General features: G+C 45.0%; 5 protein-coding genes across 5 annotated transcripts; 3 read left to right on the top strand and 2 right to left on the bottom strand.

Moving 5' to 3' along the window:
• Positions 1-1,046: 1,046 nt before the first annotated feature.
• Positions 1,047-1,826, bottom strand: N7511_011373 (uncharacterized protein; the record flags this gene model as incomplete). The annotated part of the gene is made up of 1 exon (XM_057133750.1): positions 1,047-1,826. One exon carries the CDS (start codon positions 1,824-1,826, stop codon positions 1,047-1,049), a length of 780 nt encoding a protein of 259 aa, XP_056978707.1.
• Positions 1,827-8,487: 6,661 nt separating this feature from the next.
• N7511_011372 (ankyrin repeat domain-containing protein) lies at positions 8,488-9,789 on the bottom strand (the record flags this gene model as incomplete). The annotated part of the gene is made up of 1 exon (XM_057133749.1): positions 8,488-9,789. One exon carries the CDS (start codon positions 9,787-9,789, stop codon positions 8,488-8,490), a length of 1,302 nt encoding a protein of 433 aa, XP_056978706.1.
• A 1,916-nt stretch (positions 9,790-11,705) lies between these two features.
• Positions 11,706-11,976, top strand: N7511_011371 (uncharacterized protein; the record flags this gene model as incomplete). The annotated part of the gene is made up of 2 exons (XM_057133748.1): positions 11,706-11,789; positions 11,839-11,976. The coding sequence occupies 2 exons, from the start codon at positions 11,706-11,708 to the stop codon at positions 11,974-11,976; spliced, it is 222 nt and encodes a 73-aa protein (XP_056978705.1).
• A 75-nt stretch (positions 11,977-12,051) lies between these two features.
• On the top strand, positions 12,052-13,003 carry N7511_011370 (uncharacterized protein; the record flags this gene model as incomplete). Its single annotated transcript, XM_057133747.1, is given in 5 exon segments — positions 12,052-12,119; positions 12,172-12,187; positions 12,198-12,573; positions 12,639-12,741; positions 12,817-13,003. 5 exon segments carry the CDS (start codon positions 12,052-12,054, stop codon positions 13,001-13,003), a joined length of 750 nt encoding a protein of 249 aa, XP_056978704.1.
• A 2,026-nt stretch (positions 13,004-15,029) lies between these two features.
• Positions 15,030-15,917, top strand: N7511_011369 (uncharacterized protein; the record flags this gene model as incomplete). The annotated part of the gene is made up of 1 exon (XM_057133746.1): positions 15,030-15,917. The coding sequence occupies one exon, from the start codon at positions 15,030-15,032 to the stop codon at positions 15,915-15,917; it is 888 nt and encodes a 295-aa protein (XP_056978703.1).
• Positions 15,918-17,879: the final 1,962 nt, after the last annotated feature.

Raw genomic sequence — 17,879 nt, 5'->3', positions numbered from 1 at the left:
GGTGTACGTGTGGTAAGCTTCGAGACTCAGAATCTGCTCCGTTCGCTCTACTAAACTATATAATCCTCCGCAGCCGCTTGTCGTCCTCCCCGCTCGTATTGAGGATACTTTGGACGTGCCAAAGATTTCAACCTGATATTGTCAAATGAGAGCTGAAAATGTCACAATAAAACTATCGATATCTGGTTGAATATCTTCTCTATTTTCAATTAAAACAACTACCAGTTCTGGGCATTCTTCAATTTAAACATCTGGCGCAAGACTTTGAACTATAAGACCAATTTCAAACATTCAATTTCCCTCAAATATCGTGCTTTGCATATCATCCGGTGGATCACACCGACTCGGAATTAGCATACGTAGAATCACCTCAATTTTTGACCTACTAAATTTCTCCATTACTACTCACTAGTTGTGTTGCAGGGCTATCACAGACGGTGAGACTTTGGTGGTAAGAAACAATAAGCTCAGTGACAATGGTCATGGCCGCTACAGGTTTAACCTTTCTTCGGTAAATTATGCGTGATGAAGCCCGGCTCACATAGGGCCTGAGCCGTAGGAGTTCATCTTATATGTTTTATGTCAAGACAAGTTCAATTATCGCATGAAAATAAGTCAAAGCTAAATTCCGGTATTCTTCGCGTTCATCATGTTTCCACGGCTATTTGGGGAGGATGAAGGCTATTGCCTTCCCAAGGTGTAAAGTTACACAAGTGCACTGTCAAGCTAAGACAAAGCCTTTATTCGCACATGCAAAGGAAGCTGGTTACTCTGCTCATTCACGAGATCTGATATTTGGCGAGCAACTTCCTGTTTTGCTCTAGTCCTAATCGATACAGTTTCATGATGACCGTCTGTGTGGCTGCCCTGGTACAAACTGACTGCAACATGGGCTTTTTTAAGAGTGTAGCGCCATCCTCCAAGTGAGACAGCAATGGCACCTGCAGATCATCTTGTCACGTCACCAAGACAGGGCGTATGCTACTACCCAGGGAAGCCATACAGACGGTACCAAGCATTTGTTGTCGACCAGTAGGAGAAATAAATCAGGAAGGGACCGAATGATGATCAAAGAAAAGTCCGGATGGCGGTAGCGATGGGCCCGATTGTTGAGAGTTGAACCTTGTCAGTTGCTCTCCACGAACCATGTGGGCCATCTCGCCGTGCCCACATCGATGTGTACTTTGCAAGTCGGAGCTCTGAGTTTGTGATGCACTTGCGACAAGCTGGTCATTCTGTGAGACTGACAGGCACCTTGTCCCTTCATGAGCGAGTTGTTTCCCGATATCGGACTCTATTCTGTCAGATTCACGAGCTCTGGAAGTTAAACAAGCGCTTGGGTAGGGAGTCTCTTCAGTCGGAGACAAAAAGAGATCCGCGTTGAGCAAGTTATCCAATTCGCTAACGTGATGGACAACAACAGATGGGGAGAGTAGGGGCGACGCAGGGGTGATTGATTGGGCGGTTGTGTCCCGCACTCTGATACCTCGTTCTGCTTCGTACCATTGTCGCGCTGACTTCGTTCCCTCCCACCGGCACAGATCATTGATCTCCGATTGAGTCAAGTTAAAATCATCAAACACTTGAAACAATTTTCGATGCCATCGAAATCGACTCAGTCGCAAGCGATGCGGTGGGTATGAATAATCTAGCCCGGGATATCGCACTTCAATACGGTTTGATGGACCGTAGAACTGTAATGTCTCCAGTCGTACCTCGGGCACGAGGTATTCCATAATTAGAGCATCGATTGACATTCTTCCATATGCCGGAGAGGAGACAAACGTGGTGTTAAAGACGACCTTGGCCCACGATGATTTTCGCATATTTGCAGAGGGAATTCAATTTGAAATGGCTGTCTGGGCTGCACATGAGAAAATGACCAGGAGTGATATTTGAGTAGGTTGTTTAAGTAATTGGGGAATTTTCTTTGCGTTCTATTAATAAACCCGAGGTGAGAGTCTCTCTGAAGCGAGCGAGGTCAAAGACCTTACCGATCACAGCTCGGGTGCACCACCAATATCTCCTAGTGCGGATAGCCAAAAAAGCCAATACCAGCTATATCCGTCACCTCCGCTACTTCCAATGCATCTAACAATGATCTTGACCATTATCAAACTTATCTTCAAGGATGTTGCTCACAGATGGTCCATTCCCGTTGGTTGAGCAACTACGCCTTGCTCTCCGTACACGACTCCATATCATAGTGCGGCAATTAAACACGCCCATCAGATGATCGGTCAAGTAAAGGATGGGCGTTTGAGTATTCTTTGGCGGCAATAATGATGCACTTCTGGCAATTACTGGAAACATGGGGTTTACAGTTTACCGAGACAGTCTCTGGTACCAATGAACTCAAAAGCACAACGGGGCCGTCTTTCTAAGAAACACGCCGCGTCCAATGTGCCTTAGCAGGAAACGTAATGGAACAGGAAAAGCTGGCGAGATCATGCAAACTGGCTACTGTTTGCTGATGGCCCACGATAACAGGAAATGAATTGCTTGACAAATTTAAGACACAATTAACATTTTCGATATTTGGCAATCCCTTGGCCGAAGGTCGCAAAAGAGCGGCAGGCAAATTTGGCTTGGCCAACATATTTTCTTCGTCAGCTTTTTATTTAGGAAATCCTATTGATTGGAATAAGTTACAGAACGGTAAGATTATGGGGCCATCTCTCACCAACAGGCTAACGTATATGAGGCGCCGAAACAAGGCGGTGTGCCGAAACTTCACGTTGATACTTTCATCTTAAACGAGGAATAATTCATCAAATGATACTATTGTCGCATGAAAAGTTCGCTTTGATTACTCTTCATCCCTCTAGTTGTATAATTACTTCTTTGAAGTTAATAATACAGCGTGCTGATTAGGAGTGATTGTGCGAACAACCCTCCACCGTCATAGAATGTAACACAGCGGAACTAGGATAATTTCTCGCTCGATCGACGTATGGCTCCAGAATGTCTAATTTTGAGATTACACATGATTTCAAACCTAAATTCTCATATCAAGTATTAGTATTGAAATATTTCTTCCATAATGCGTGAGAACTGTATCTCTGAAGCTCGGTCTTGGGTACTTCATGCGACCGCACTAGTACCTCTGTTACGACCGATGTTACGACGGATTGCCAGGTCACGATCAATACTATATTGTGATTCGGTGTTACGGTAGTATATTAATTCCGGGGGTCCAAATTTGGCTCTGTCGGTCAACCACGGCTCGGGTAGTCTGGCTCTCCCTTGCACCCTATGTTTCCCTCGAGTTTCCTTCCTGATGTACAGCTCCCGTATCCACCACAACCGTCCATGCATACCACCGACCCAGCAACCTTAGCACTTGCTCGACTGATTGACTCAGCACACGGTCTAACCTGGCCTACCAAATCAGAAGTCTCTCACGTCCCAACATCTACCCTGTGACACCGCGCGAACGGACGCCCATCGAGGGAGGAGAAGGCAGCAAACCAGCAATATCCAACTACCTCGGAAGAAGATGATCTTGCTGGTTACCAAGAGTACTGCACTGTACTGTAACACTTGATCTAGTGCTACATTCTCGATAGATGTCAGACTCCGATGGATTCAAAGATGGGATGAAATCTCGAGGAGCTCCATTGAGTAGCTCGGGCCACGTGGTATGGAGCGAACGTGAGCACAGTCAACATGAGATGGCCAAGGAGGAAGATTTGGGAGCACCAGGATAGCTGGTTACCACTGAGAGAGAGATTTGAAATTAATTCGACTATGTAAATTGTATCAACAAACAAGAGCAATACATAGTTGGGCTAAATGGCTGGTTACGCAGCCACTAGACAATGATGAATGGCACGATTCGGACAGAGGTCCAGGGTAAGGGAAGAGAAATTGTGGAAGTGCAGAAGCTGCATCTCTAGATAAGACCTAACGTATATATACCGTAACGAGCAGAGTGACCGTGCCGAAATATTGCAAAGGTACTTCCCTCGCCGATCAAGAAATATCCACCATCTTGCATAGGCAGTTCGTCAAACTCATCAGGCGTATATTTGGTCACCTAATCTCCACTACAAACAAGTTACCATTGAGATCAGGTCCGATAAGCGGGGCTGTGACAACGGCGAACCTTAACCACTCAAAACTCGATTGGATCGCGAACAGGTCACACATACGTTGTAGACACCTCATGCTCCTCTCTACTCCATTTGCCAAGCAAAGCAAGCATCAAGAAGCTGCTTCAGCTGTTAGATGTACATATCATCATATTAAAATTTTTGGAAATCCGCGTCCATCGTGTGTGTGTCGGTACTTATCCTGGTATCTTTCACGAGTCAGGTACGACGTCATATTACTGACAACGTACGGTGACAGTACAGTACATTACTGCATTTTCGGAGATACCTTGATCCGCCAGATCCCAAATTTGGCGACAAGCTCTCGGCCCTGAACTATTATTCTCCGAGTTAAAAAAAACTGTTGCTAGCTTCCCCGTTCAGGCCATTCCCCATCGCGCGGTGTTTGACGCTGTGACACCAAATCCATTCATACGTGTTAGCGACTCAGCAACACTATCTCTGTCTAGACTAAGAGACTCTTCTGGATGTATCACATGGTCTGTTAAATCAGGGTATACTAAAGTCCCAGCATCCACCCTCTGGCATCGCGCCAACGCGCGGCAGTCGAAGAAAGAGAAAGCCGAAAAAGAGCGTTATCTTACGGACTCGGAAGAAACGGCTCTCCTATGCCGCTCAAGTTTTTTTAAAAAAAGCGTAACGTTCTTTTTCAAGGGCGGCCTTGGCTTCATTTAGCGCCAACTTGTGTGATCGGCAGTATCCAGCGGCAAGGGACTGGCCTACAGGCTCTTGTTCTGAGGCGCTTTCTTGCATCAAATGTGGAAAAATCCAAGGCGTATGCGCTTGTTCGGGCCTCAGTGGGATTGGTATGCTTATACGCGAACTCATAGCATGAAGAAACAGTACCTCAACGATCTACATGGGTACTGAAGCGAATTCGCCTGGCGATGCTACCGCACGAGATATCTACACCACTTGCCAGAATTTTCGGAGCTTTGTTGCAAACTGTTTCTCACCTTTTTGTGTAATGCAAGATGTCCACTACCTTTGGCTTGATAGCCACAATCAAGAAATTGAAGACTTCAGCCTGTTGTCCCCCACGCCTCAAACTTCCATTAGACACGTTTCTTCAGCGTCTACACTAGCCAAATCATTGGCTTGTACCAAAACAAGTTCCCCCTTCCCCGAACGCCCGAGCCCTGAAAGCCCCAAAGCGCTCCGAGTTAATTCCCCGATCTATAAATATTCATACGGCTCGTTCCTCCTTTTGCTGAACTCACCATCTCGCAGGAGTCCCTTCTAGACCGCTATTCCATGTCTAGTCTCCGCCGTTCCTCTAGCTTCTCTCTGTTCGCATTGAAAAGTCGCCGACATGCCGACTGTACAAGTCTCCTGACGCATACACCTCCACCTGTATGGGGTGATAACGAAACTTCAACCAGCACCAAACGGTGGACAGATGAATTTCCGAGATTTGAACATATTATTTACCATGGACCAAGGCAAGGGCCCGCCAGTTTTGAAGATGTTCACTCGTTTCTAGGTCCTGACCAGAGAACACCTTCAATGGCCGACCGTATAGGTCTTGCAACTCCCGCTCATCGTCCCAATAATACTCCACAGTATATGGAAAATGAGGCGGATGTAGTGCGGGTTTTCTATCAAGATATAATACCGCCGGTCGCTTTGGCTTTTTCGGGCCCAACGGCCTCTACATATCAGAGCCCCGAATTTCCGCTTCAAGAGGGCGGTGCTTTAATGAATCAGAGATCCGAATCTAGCACCCAAGGAGCTGCCCATAATATAGATTTTCAGATGGTGATGCCTCATTCCAATCTATCACTGAGTCGCACGGCTATCATTGGAGAGTTTAAAAAGCCTCGCTCAATTTTACCAAATGAATGGAAGTCGAGTGACCGTGGGTCATTTGGAGCAGTAACTCGAGCTTTGCAGAAGGAACTTCGAGGGTATGGTCACAATCTTCCCAACGTTACAATGCACACAGACTCACCGAGGAAACATATCCTTCTTCCTGGGCGGAAAACAGCCTTCTGATGATCAGAAGTGGACGCCAAACTTAGAGGCAGTACGGGCCTCCATACGTTTCGCCATTGCGACGGGCCGACTCGAGGCCACTTGAACATATCGACCAACATAACCCCCACCCCCTTCTTCCTACCCTACTTACCCACCACCTCGTGCTACACATGGTAGACGCGCTTCAACTGCCGAAGATAGGATGTTGAACACTTGGAGAAGCGCCTTCAAGCCAGCCTACTAACCCACTTACTAACCCACGAGAAACTCGCTGCGACACTGCTTTCTGGAAATGACACATGTTATAAGATTTTATGTATGGGCTTTCAGGAGATACAGCATATACAGATGGACATGTACAGTAGATCAGTGATAGTTGCCCTTTCGGCTCAGCCGCCGGGCGTCAATGAATTGTTTGTTTGTTTGTTTGTACCTGAATCGGTACGGCGGTGTTTGGTCTTCTATTTTCACATCATTGCATTTAGTCAACCCCAATATTGGGTGGACAGCTAACTTCCCCGCGTATTCCTTTTCCAACTACGAAGTCGTCTTTATTGTTTCTGTCTCCCCTGTGAGCTAATAGTACAGAGAACGAATCATGGCTGTTTCAAGACGAGCTTGATTTCTGTTTCTCACTCTGTGTTTGATATTTAAAATACGCGCTTGCTCATATATTTGGTGATAATTGCAAGGTTTCTTCCAAAACATCAAAGGGCATGTGCTAGTCTAATAGCGATAAGAACTGGTCCAAAAGGCCTCTAGTCTTATATTTGCAAGACCCACGCAAGCGTAGCCTAGCAATTCCTACGACTTGGCAAATATTGCCGGATTTGGGTGTGGCATGATTTGGGATACTAGAAGGCGGTCACATATTGTATAAGACAGGGAGCTCAGAAACTACGCTGAAGCTCTCCAGGCGCTTAATTAACACTGAATTGAACATACCTACAGTTTTAATCTCACTATCACAATCTCAGGCTAATTTAAGTTTGTTTTTCAAAGATATGAGACAAAAAGCGGATCAAGTACTGGAAAATCTTCCGTTTTAGCCGGTCAATTCAGCTCGTTACGGCTAATATAGGACTTGCATTACAAGATGGCTTGGCTATCCTACCAGGATGCGTCGATCTTGTATATGAAGAAGATGGTGATCCCGTGCCCTGGTTGCAGTACATAATCAAAAAGGGCGCTGTATTGCTTGCCCTTCTAGAGGTTCTTGCTAAATATTAAGGTCAAAGTGCGTATATGCCTATTCAATGGCCCTCCTGTACTTCTTCAAGCGTGCTGGCGGAATCCGTCCTAATTCTATTGTAAGGTTTTTCTCTTTCTTGCAGCACAGGTTTGTCTGTCTATCCAGCAACACTTCGATAATGCCCGTATTTTTCTCGTAGATTTCCTAGGTACCGAAATTAGTTATTGTCTAACTAACCGCCGTTAATTTGGGGGGTGATAGCAGTCCTTAAACCTGGCGACTCAGTGCCGGTCTTCCTATTGCTCAGTCGCAGAAGCACTGAATTATCACCTTGGTATCATGACTGATGACTTCAAAGATACACCAGACTAATGGATGACTCGGACATTGGTTCTCCACAGCTGCGTGGTGGAGTCTCTGGCGGTAGCACTCTGCTCAAACAAGTTGCGTGAGCGGGGAATTTTAGCATCACACAGATAAATTGCTGACCAAGAAACTACTATTGTATCGCATCAACCAGGCATTTGAGCAAGGGCAATCTGTGGACGCTATCTAAAAGATCCCTGTAGCTTGAGGATTTTCTTCCATTCCATTATCATTTTTTTGACAATAATTTCTAAGCTTGCTGTAAGGGGGAGACTGATTGTGCACGGCTAATTAGCGTCGAACAAGACGAGCTCTGTTGGCTTCTCAAAGAATATTTCGATTATGGACACTCTGCCCTCACTGGAGACTACCCTATATGAAGCAGGTCTTGGTCGATTTGAAAGTATCATCCGTGACGAAGGTAGCCGCTTGGTGCATTCTAACAGCAGTACTCTATCGTGGGACATTGGCGTTTTTAATATTAGCGAAACGTTTCTGTCTCGGCTTACTTATAATGGGGTAGGTCTAGATTTCTTTGAACCGAAAAAGAGCCCGAGAATAGAGTTAAAATGACCTTAAATCTAAGATCGTATTCGCAGATAATTACTGATCAGGCTGATGGTTGGTGGCCGGACAAAGGCATCCACGTTTGAAACTCGGAAAAGTGGACGAATTGCAAGCAGTGGCATGGAATTGGTGATTTATTGTCGTCTTGAAGATTGAAAGTATTTGAGCAAGGTTCACAGAACTGTCAATTTTTTAAATAAAGCTCACTAATTGCCTGGCAAAATTACAAATAGGGTGAAAGTCTTGAGTTACATTGGCTTGTTGAAGGAATTACATATTCTGAAGGATGCTCAGAATTTTCCGCGATGGCAAATCAAGAGCCAACGATAGGGCTGAGTCACCGTATGGATTTGTCAGTCTAACGTCTAAGACCTGGGTACTTTTAAAAATCAACAATTGGAGCATGTCGACATCTTGATGTTGAACTACCTCCATAAGAGGGGACCAGCCATACCTATCAAGTCGCATAGGATCAGCCCCTTGATCAAGGAGTAATCGGGCCAGCCTCATATTCCCCTTCGAGACTGCCAACATTAGAGGCAGATGAGCATTTTGGCTATTGTTTTCCACGCGGGCCCCATTTTTCAAGAGCAAAGCTGTCATTTCCACGCTGCCCTGTGCAGCGCCCAATGCAATGGATGTCCAACCAAACTTGTCAACTTGTTCAGGATCAGCACCATGTTCCAGCAGCATTTGCACCGTTTCCATATGGCCCATCACCACGGCCCAAGTGAGGGGTGTGCGGCCACATCGGTCCTTTCTGTGCAGACAAGCTCCTCGACAGAGGAGCTGTTGCGCAATCTGCACATTTCCGATCAAGGCTGCCCACATCAGCGGATCTCTGGTAAGCTTGTCAGCCTGGCTCGGGTCTGCGCCACCATCTAGCAGCATCTCTACAAAAGAACCGTTGCTTCGCTTCACTGCCCAACATAACATGGTTTCTTCGAGTGCGTCTCTAGTATTTGTACTTTCTCCATATGAAATGAGTAGCTTGGCAATGGCCAGTTGTCGTCCCTTGACTGCTACCCATAAGGCCGTCATTTCTTCTTCATATGTGAATGTGATGTCAGCCTTTGCGCCAAGTAGCTTCTCAACCATGCAGTAGCTGCCGTTCTTTACTGCCCAATAGAGTGCACTTTGATTAGAAGCGTTACGAGCATTGATATTTGCTCCTGCGCCAACGAGTACGGAAACAATCTGGTCCTGATTGTGTCGCGCAGCCAAGATCAACGGGGTATCTCCCAGCGCTCCGTACGTCTCAAGTCGGCTCTTTGCTTGAGGGCGTGCGAGCAATAAGTGAAAGACGAAGTTGTACCCCCGACTCACTACACACTCGAGGGCAGTTCTCTGCTGCTGGTCACATACGCCTAAATCAATTTGCTGATGACGCCTTACAAAACTAACAGCGGCTCCTTCATGTCCCCTGGCTAGGATATCAAGGAACTTGTATCCAGTCCTTGTTGGCTTGAGGATAGTGTGTAAACCTATGCTAGTGGTACTCAAGCTTGCGAAACCAGGTCGATCAAGGCTTCCGGCCACGAGAAGCCAGATCTCCCAGGGAAGTTCTGCCATTTGATTGTATTCAACCTAGGTGAAAGCTGACGAAGGCAAAATGTTGCGTGTTAAGTACTACGTAAGAACATAAGTCAATTTTGGCTTTAAAATTGACTTTTTGAGGGTCTTTCGACATGGACAGGATAAATTACAGAAGGGACCACGTCTTTTCTCGTCGGGAATAGCGATGATTAGTTATAAACTTCGAGGGGTCGTGCTAGCCAGGCAGTGGGCATGAACAGGGGTGTCAGACTAGGCTTCTAGACGTAAGACCACCTTAAAGTGAAGCTTCTATCAAATATTTTATTTGATTTCAGTTTTTAAATCTCTTCTGGACCTTGCTGTGGCCTTCTATAATATGCATATTTATAGCATAAGCTTACCAACAGGAGACATTGATAGAGTCAAACTAGATTGAAGTAATTTTATAACGTTACTATATCTTTGAACTATTGGGAATGGTGACGCGCTGTGTTTTGGCAATATGGCCAACTACAATGCCTCGACTTATGATAGAGGCTGCACAGGCGCTTAATTGTTTTTCTCCAAAAATGAGCCCCCAGAATGATCTGTGCCATCCCCAAGCTCGCAAAAGCCGCATTTGATTCAATAGAAGCTATCTTAACGTTAGTCGCCTTTTCCGTTGAATTGCAATCACAAAATTTTCGAGCACAAGCGTAGCTAGATATAGAACGTTGATGATCGGTCTTTACTATCGCTTAGTGGTCAATTCAGCCTTTTCTTTCCAATTGTGGCTTGAGTAAGGTTCTGCTTGATAAGGGTTTAATTCTTGTCTGCACTGTTCATGTTTTCTGGCTTCATACAAAATGTTTGGAAGCTTTACCAATCAAAATAATACAAGTCAGATATGATCGAGCAAAGCCCGGGAACGGCAACATCCCTTCGTACAGAAGCATTTCGTGGCAGATAGCAGCTGGTGTAGAAATTACAGGCGCCCTATTTCGTCTGATCCTATGGTGGGACGCGGCAGTTACCAGAATCCAACTGGCTTCATCATGCAGTAAAAAAAAGCAAAGTTATTTCGTTGTCCTCTAGTATACAGCCCTTCCTACTCCTCTAGAGCATGCGAAGCCGAAACAAATAACACATAATTAATCATATTCATCTACGCTTTCTTCATCCAAATCGGCCCATAGGGCATCCGGCCACGTCATGTTCGGCGCAAATTCGGAACCCTCCCTCCGCAGAAGCGCATTTATCAAAATCGAGTGAAATTTACCACGTCTACTTCATGATCATCTGAAATATCCAAAGGAAGATCGAGACCGCCTCTTTCTGGGATCACAACGGGCACTGAAGCTAGATCCATGCAGAACCTGGGGGCAAGGTGCTGGAATCTCTAGTTTAGAAACGGAACCCAATCATGACCAAAGTAGCCTATCATTATTTTTCTCCATGACATCACACTTACTCGCTCTTTCCATTTGACTATCAATAAATCCTGAAGTAGACTTGTGAATGAGCTGCACCGGACAACAGAATAAGATTCATCCTCAATGCTCTCCAGTAATTATGAATACGCAGACAGAGCTAGTGGATCTGCGATATGACACGCAGCATGTGACAGTCAGTTCCTTCCCTGGAGGTATAAAGATCAACAGATAACTTATGCCGCACATGAGACATACCGCGCACATCCATTTGGCCATCCAATAAAGCATTCCCACTGGTACATAACCCAAGGTGGATTCTGAGCTCAGTAAATGCTTCACTTGTTGAGCCTCTTTGTCTGTTTCACAAGCCTTTCTTTTTCTCAACGTTGATGGAACGCTTTGTTGGGGAGGTGATAATACCAGGTATGGTGGGGGCTACTGGACCGACTTGGAGACCATTCGCGAGCTAGAGTATCCTCTACTGAACGGTATGGTCTCTAACCCTAGTAATATTCTGGCTATGCTAATCATTATTTTGAAATGACCTCAGAAACTACCTACCTCGACCACGCTGGAACAACACGTTATGAAAAGTCTCTTATTGAGTCACTCTCGCATGACATGGTACCCAAATCAAATAGAAAAAACTCATTCAATGTCTCAATCCTCACAGAGATCTACGCGGCGTATAGAAGACGTGCGGCTGCGTGCCCTTAAATTTCTCAATGCCCATCGAGATGAGTCTGATCTAGTTTTTGTGGCCAACGCAACTGGCGCTATCAAGTTTGTTGCGGAATCGCTCCAAGATTAGGATTCACGGGGCTTCTGGTATGAATATTATATCGACTCCCGTACAAGTATTGTTGGTGTACGGGAGCTCGCCCAAATGGGCGACCAATGTTTCCAAGATGTTGATGTTGACACTTGGATCCCAGCACTAGGCGCTGAACAGTCGTAGACGCCCAAGTTATTTGCATTTCCGGCATAGTCTAATCTGAACGGCTAGCGGCTCCTGTTTGTTGGTGTAAGTAGATCCGCGCCGCTACTGGTGAGCACGAAGGAAATGTTTTCAGCTTGGTAGATGCCGCCTCATTTGTATCAACCGCTCCCCTGAACTTGAAAGAGTTGGCGCCCGACTTTGTCGCGCTCAGCTTTAACAAATCCTTCGAATTTCCAGACCTGGGGGCTTTGATTGTTCGTATAAGCGCCCCCTGTGCCCTCGAGAAGCGCAAATTCTTTGATGGAGGCACTGTCAATGTGGTTTTAGTATCGGAAGCGCAATGGCATGCGAAAATGACGATTTCGATCCACAAGCGTCTCGAAGATGGCACTCTTCCCTTCCACAGGATCATTCCACTAGATGCAGCCTTTGATACAGATGAACACCTCGACTTTCTGCCAAAAAGTTGTACGACAATCTCTCTTCGCTGAGACACTTCAACTGTACAAACTTCTGTAACATCTACCAGTCAGACTATGGGGATCTTGCGATGCAAAGCCCGATTATTGCTTTCAGTTTGAAGGACAGCCAGGGCAAGTGGATCCCAAAATCTGATATAGAAAGTCTAGCAGCCGCGTAAGATATTCAATTACGTTCTGGGTCAGCCTGCAACCCAGGCGAGACCGCCTCATCCCTGGGCTGAACAGAAAGAGAACTTCGCCTTCATTATGCGCAAGGTCTACGCTGCGGTGACAGCCATGATGTGCTAGACGCTCGGCCTACTAGCGTTCTTCGTATCAGTCTGGAAGCGATGACCAGTGTCAATTATATCCGGACTTTAGTCCATTTCATTGAGGAGAATGCATATGTGGATAATTTTCTACCTGTGATGTTGTAAATCTCATAATTTTGTACCTCTTTCTTGGCTCTAGCTGTACGCAAGCACTTTACAGGCTTTCGGGAAATAGATCGAGTCCAGCCCTTCATATGAAGTCAAATAGCTCAATCGAAGCCATCTTTACTGGTGAATACAGGGTACAGTACAATAAAAATGAGGTGCTTTTATTCTGCAGGAAAGCTCTACCTATTTCATACGAGCCACTTTTGTGATACGCACTCTGAAAAGTAATGCAGACACGAAGTAAACCAATTAGATAAACCGAGATAAATTTGCCTATAAATCACAAGCGTTTGTTTCAAATTCAAATTGACTTTTTCCTTGAAGAAATCCAAGTTCACTAAGACGAACCCCTCCAGTGAGTAATGTGTCCCCACAATGAAAGCTGTAGGATACTCCGATGCCTACGGAGGTCTAAGTCTTTTTCTCGTCTTTCTTATAATTATTCGTATGCCTTATTACATTACAACTTATGAAGACCGCGTGTCCCGCAGACATGTATGGCTGAAATCCAAGTAGATCCAAGGCTTTATACCTGTCAGAGAGGGCGGGGGATGGGGTTGCCATTTGATGCGCCTCTAATAACAACCATACCGCAAAGTCATGCATCTACGTAATCCTCCATCATTCTATAATCACTCTGACTGAGAAGATCTAAAGGTAATGGGTTCTATAAACGTTCCCAACGGGTCTCTTAGCTCTTGCAGTCCATGAGGAGGTAGAGCAAAACTTTCTACTTATCGGGCAAGACACTGGATGCCGGACAAAATTCTATATGTGCGAGTTGTGGTCCTTCGATAATCTGCATTTTACTCGCCGCCTTCATGCTCTACTACTCCATTTCAATACATCCATAAATCGCTTTTGAAGGATATCAATCTCTATTGAATCTGAACCTGAAGTTGGCCCGCAGAACGCGAACGACGTATGCGCCTCTCGCGGCTTCGTCTCAGCAGCAAACCTAAGCGAAAGACCTCTCACGTCAACCTGGAAAATCCCTGCGAGCAGGAGAAATACCTCCAAACTGTCACTGATACCGGCACACTTGAAAGTAGCTCTCATTTGGTTAGAAATGTACTGGAACAAGAAAATACATCAAGAGATTACAGGAAAATAAGCATCTGCCAATGTGACAGCAAAAGTGCGAAGTTTCGAACACATGACACCCCTTAAAATGGAGCTAGTAGACGAAGAACACTGCTACTCTTAGCTAAGTCTCCTACAGGCTCCTGATGACATCGGTTGCTATGGCTGCTTTTAAGATGGCTGTTCTAGACCATAAAAAATCGGCCTGAGTTGTTGGAGTCTGATCCTTCACGTCTCTTAGTCAAGACTATTTGAAAAGATAGTGCTGAAGAGAATGAGCACGGGCAGTGATTTGCTTAAATCAAATCAAAAGAAAAATCCTATTTCCGTTGATTCATGCATATCGAGTCAGACCTGAATACGATCCAGTTAAGTAGTAACTGGGTACTAGTATTGAAGTGTACTGTAACGGAACTACACCTCCCCTAAACTTAACTTATAAGTTACTTTTGAGTTTTCTTTAGCCAATGAAGTTTTCATCAAACTTGAAGCTTCCCGATGAACTTTCTTAGTGAATTATGAGCTGCTGCATGGTGCCAGGTACTGTAGATGAATTATAGCTCGGCAGTCTTTGCTGAGTAGTATGTGACTTTGCCAAAAATTGTTCCCATGCCGAGCTCGCCACAGCAGGAGCAAATATGTAAATGCGTCAACGAACCAAAATCATCTATGGCTTTTTACAGCCGAATATTTTTCCTTCCAACAAGGATCGATACAAACTCATTTGTCAAAAATAGCATTGTAGGTCTGAATCGCAGCTCAGAAATGTAGGAAGTAATTGGAACTGCTTAATAACTGACTCAAAAATAGCATGCACTACAGATGAAGACAAACCGAGTACCAGGAATATTTCAAAATACATATAAGTACCTGTCAAAGACGTTTTTCCTCTCAGTTTGACTGCTACTAGTATCAAAAAGCTAAGACACTTATCAACCTAATGCTTTTCAATCAGGCTTTGAAAGATACAATTGATACTGACGTTACCGATATGGAGGGTACTGATACAGATACCGATGCCACTGATTTTGATGCTACCGAAAATTTAGCGATTACCAGAGGGAATAGCTTGGAGGCTACAATGGCAGAAGCAAAACAGAAGAAGACAGCCGGACGTGGGGATACTACAAATGATCGCGCTACAGCGGCGACAGCTCCCACCCGGAAGAAGACAACCGGACGTGGAGATGCTGCAAATGATCGTGCTACAGCGGCGACAGCTCCCACCCGGAAGAATACAGCCGGACGTGGGGATACTACAAATGATCGCGCTACAACAGCGACAGCTCCCACCCGGAAGAATACAGCCGGACGTGGGGATACTACAAATGATCGCGCTACAACAGCGACAGCTCCCACCCGGAAGAAGACAGCCGGACGTGGGGATACTACAAATGATCGCGCTACAACAGCGACAGCTCCCACCCGGAAGAAGACAACCGGACGTGGAGATGCTGCAAATGATCGTGCTACAGCGGCGACAGCTCCCACCCGGAAGAAGACAACCGGACGTGGAGATGCTGCAAATGATCGTGTTACAGCGGCGACAGCTCCCACCCGGAAGAAGACAACCGGACGTGGAGATGCTGCAAATGATCGCGCTACTACGGCGACAGCTCCCGTCCAGGAAAGGAAGGAGAACGCCAGAGAGACTATCTTCCCTACATCCATGGACTTATTCAACTCACTTCCAGAGACTATGAACATATGGGATACAGATCCGGCATTCCAAAATGTGTATCATGCTGTCCATAAACTAGCTGACTTTCTTTGCGCTTTCGTCATATTTTTAATCCAGCTCTTAGCCGAACGCAGAGCATCTATTTAAAGCACTTGGGCTTCATTCGCAATCCCGAAGATTCTGTTACCGACTGACTTCTTGACGCATAATCATAACTGGAGGGTAATAGAGAAATATAAATGAAATCTCACTTTCGGTGAATTACAGTTCAAGCTGATATTGGGGGTAATAACCCAAGTGTCGTGTTTTAGATCATTAGACTGAATCAACAAAATATTATTTAAGGACTATCATCGAGCCATTGGAAAATAGTTTAGAGCTCATGCTCCCTAGACCAACGAGCTCTAGCAGTTCTGATCTTATTGCTGGGCTGGACTGATTGCAGCCAGAAATTTACAAAATGTGTAAGAAATCATTTCAGGCATAAAGCCGGAAGAGCACAGATCTCTCAAAAACATGGGTTTTAGGGAGTATTTTCAAATGTCTTTGGTATTCCTAATGACTACTTCCTTCCTTCTTCGACCTCCAAATTCGCCTTGGGCGAAGCTATTCAAAGGAGGTCCTACTTAGCTGGAGGTTTTCAGGAGATGCGAAGGCCGGAGTTGTCTGATTCACGAAAAAGGTACTTCTTACTGTGCTTGCTTGATACCATTTGGCCTGTGCTGTTAGGATCTTTTCAGGACTGATCTATTCTGTGAACATGTTGACTTACACTTGGGCGACGAGCTTTTAAGTTTAGGTAGGTTTGTTTGAGCTTAGGCTTACAAGTAGAAGTAAAAGAAATTTTCAATCAGACACAAGGCGCGAGAGGATATCGCTCCTGCTTGGCCACTGGATCAGGATAGAGGTAGATGATAAAATAACTTTGCAGCAGACAAGTCCACATGCTTCTTATGTTATTTACTTAGCTCAGACTCATACAATTTGTGTTAAAATTGCCGTTCGTGATGATGACTCACTGCTCCCAATGCGCTTCGATGGCGATAAGGGGTTGGACAAATTATTAGGCGCATTTAGCCTTCGTGTTGGGGACGGTGAGTTCTCGCACAAAAAGCTTGCTTCTTATCCTACGTTCAGGGCATACAGTAATATAGCTCTAATTTTCTCCGGCGGGAGTCCAATACCTTTGATGCGACGCCACTACTGATCGATGTAGGTTTTACGAAAGTCAAACTTTGCAATACGTGTACTGCGCCTCGCACAGAACTACGGTCTACTCACTCCCAAGTTTCAGCCGAGAGCTAGAGGCGTTCTTCTCAATGGATAATTTTGATATTGCAAGATTAACGTAATTCGCAATTTTGCATTCCTGTGGAGTTCGACGCCGGATGTTGCTATTTGCGATCAAGTTACACAATTAGCGTCACTCTTTTCATGGATCCAAAGAACTTTGTGCAAATCGATCTTAGTTTGTATGTGGATTGTAAGGCAGATCTTATAATTGCGTCTGACTCCATAATGTGTCTCGCGTATGGTAGCTGTGCACTCTAAAATCATGAAAAGAACCCTATCAATGGAAGACAATTTACATCTCGTATATATCGTGATACCTGAATCATTCCAAGTTCATCAATGTATGAAACCTACACGAAAGCGAATCTATGAAGGATAGAAACAATAATCAGGGAGTGCTGCAGCACCGAACCGCATGATCAAAATCTTTTTAAAAGCTATCCTTACAAACTTACTGTTTTCACTCCAACCAACTAGTTATTGAAATCAGAATTGGCTCCAAATAGCGTGTTTAATCCTGAAATGCTTTGAAACTGATCATCTGACATTCATCCGATACTCAGTTCTCCAAAGCACGACACAAAGTCGAACCTGGTCATTATTTGCAATTGTCTGGGACTGGATTTATGAGTTTGGCACTTGAAAAAAGATGCCAAGAAAAGGACTAGTATTCTGTTTTCGGTATATCATTGTCATAAGATATAACTATATGATCCGTACTATCGATTCTACAAGATATCTGTTTCTCCTGCACATATCTTTGTATATCAGACAGCGGAATATGCTTTCATGACATTTTGTACGATTTGATGGCTA

The sequence above is a fragment of the Penicillium nucicola genome (assembly GCF_028828085.1).
Source record: "Penicillium nucicola strain IBT 29836 chromosome Unknown utg000013l, whole genome shotgun sequence".
NCBI classification, from domain to species: domain Eukaryota; kingdom Fungi; phylum Ascomycota; class Eurotiomycetes; order Eurotiales; family Aspergillaceae; genus Penicillium; species Penicillium nucicola.
Note: the sequence above shows the minus strand (reverse complement) of the source record. Positions and strands in the feature narration are given on the sequence as shown.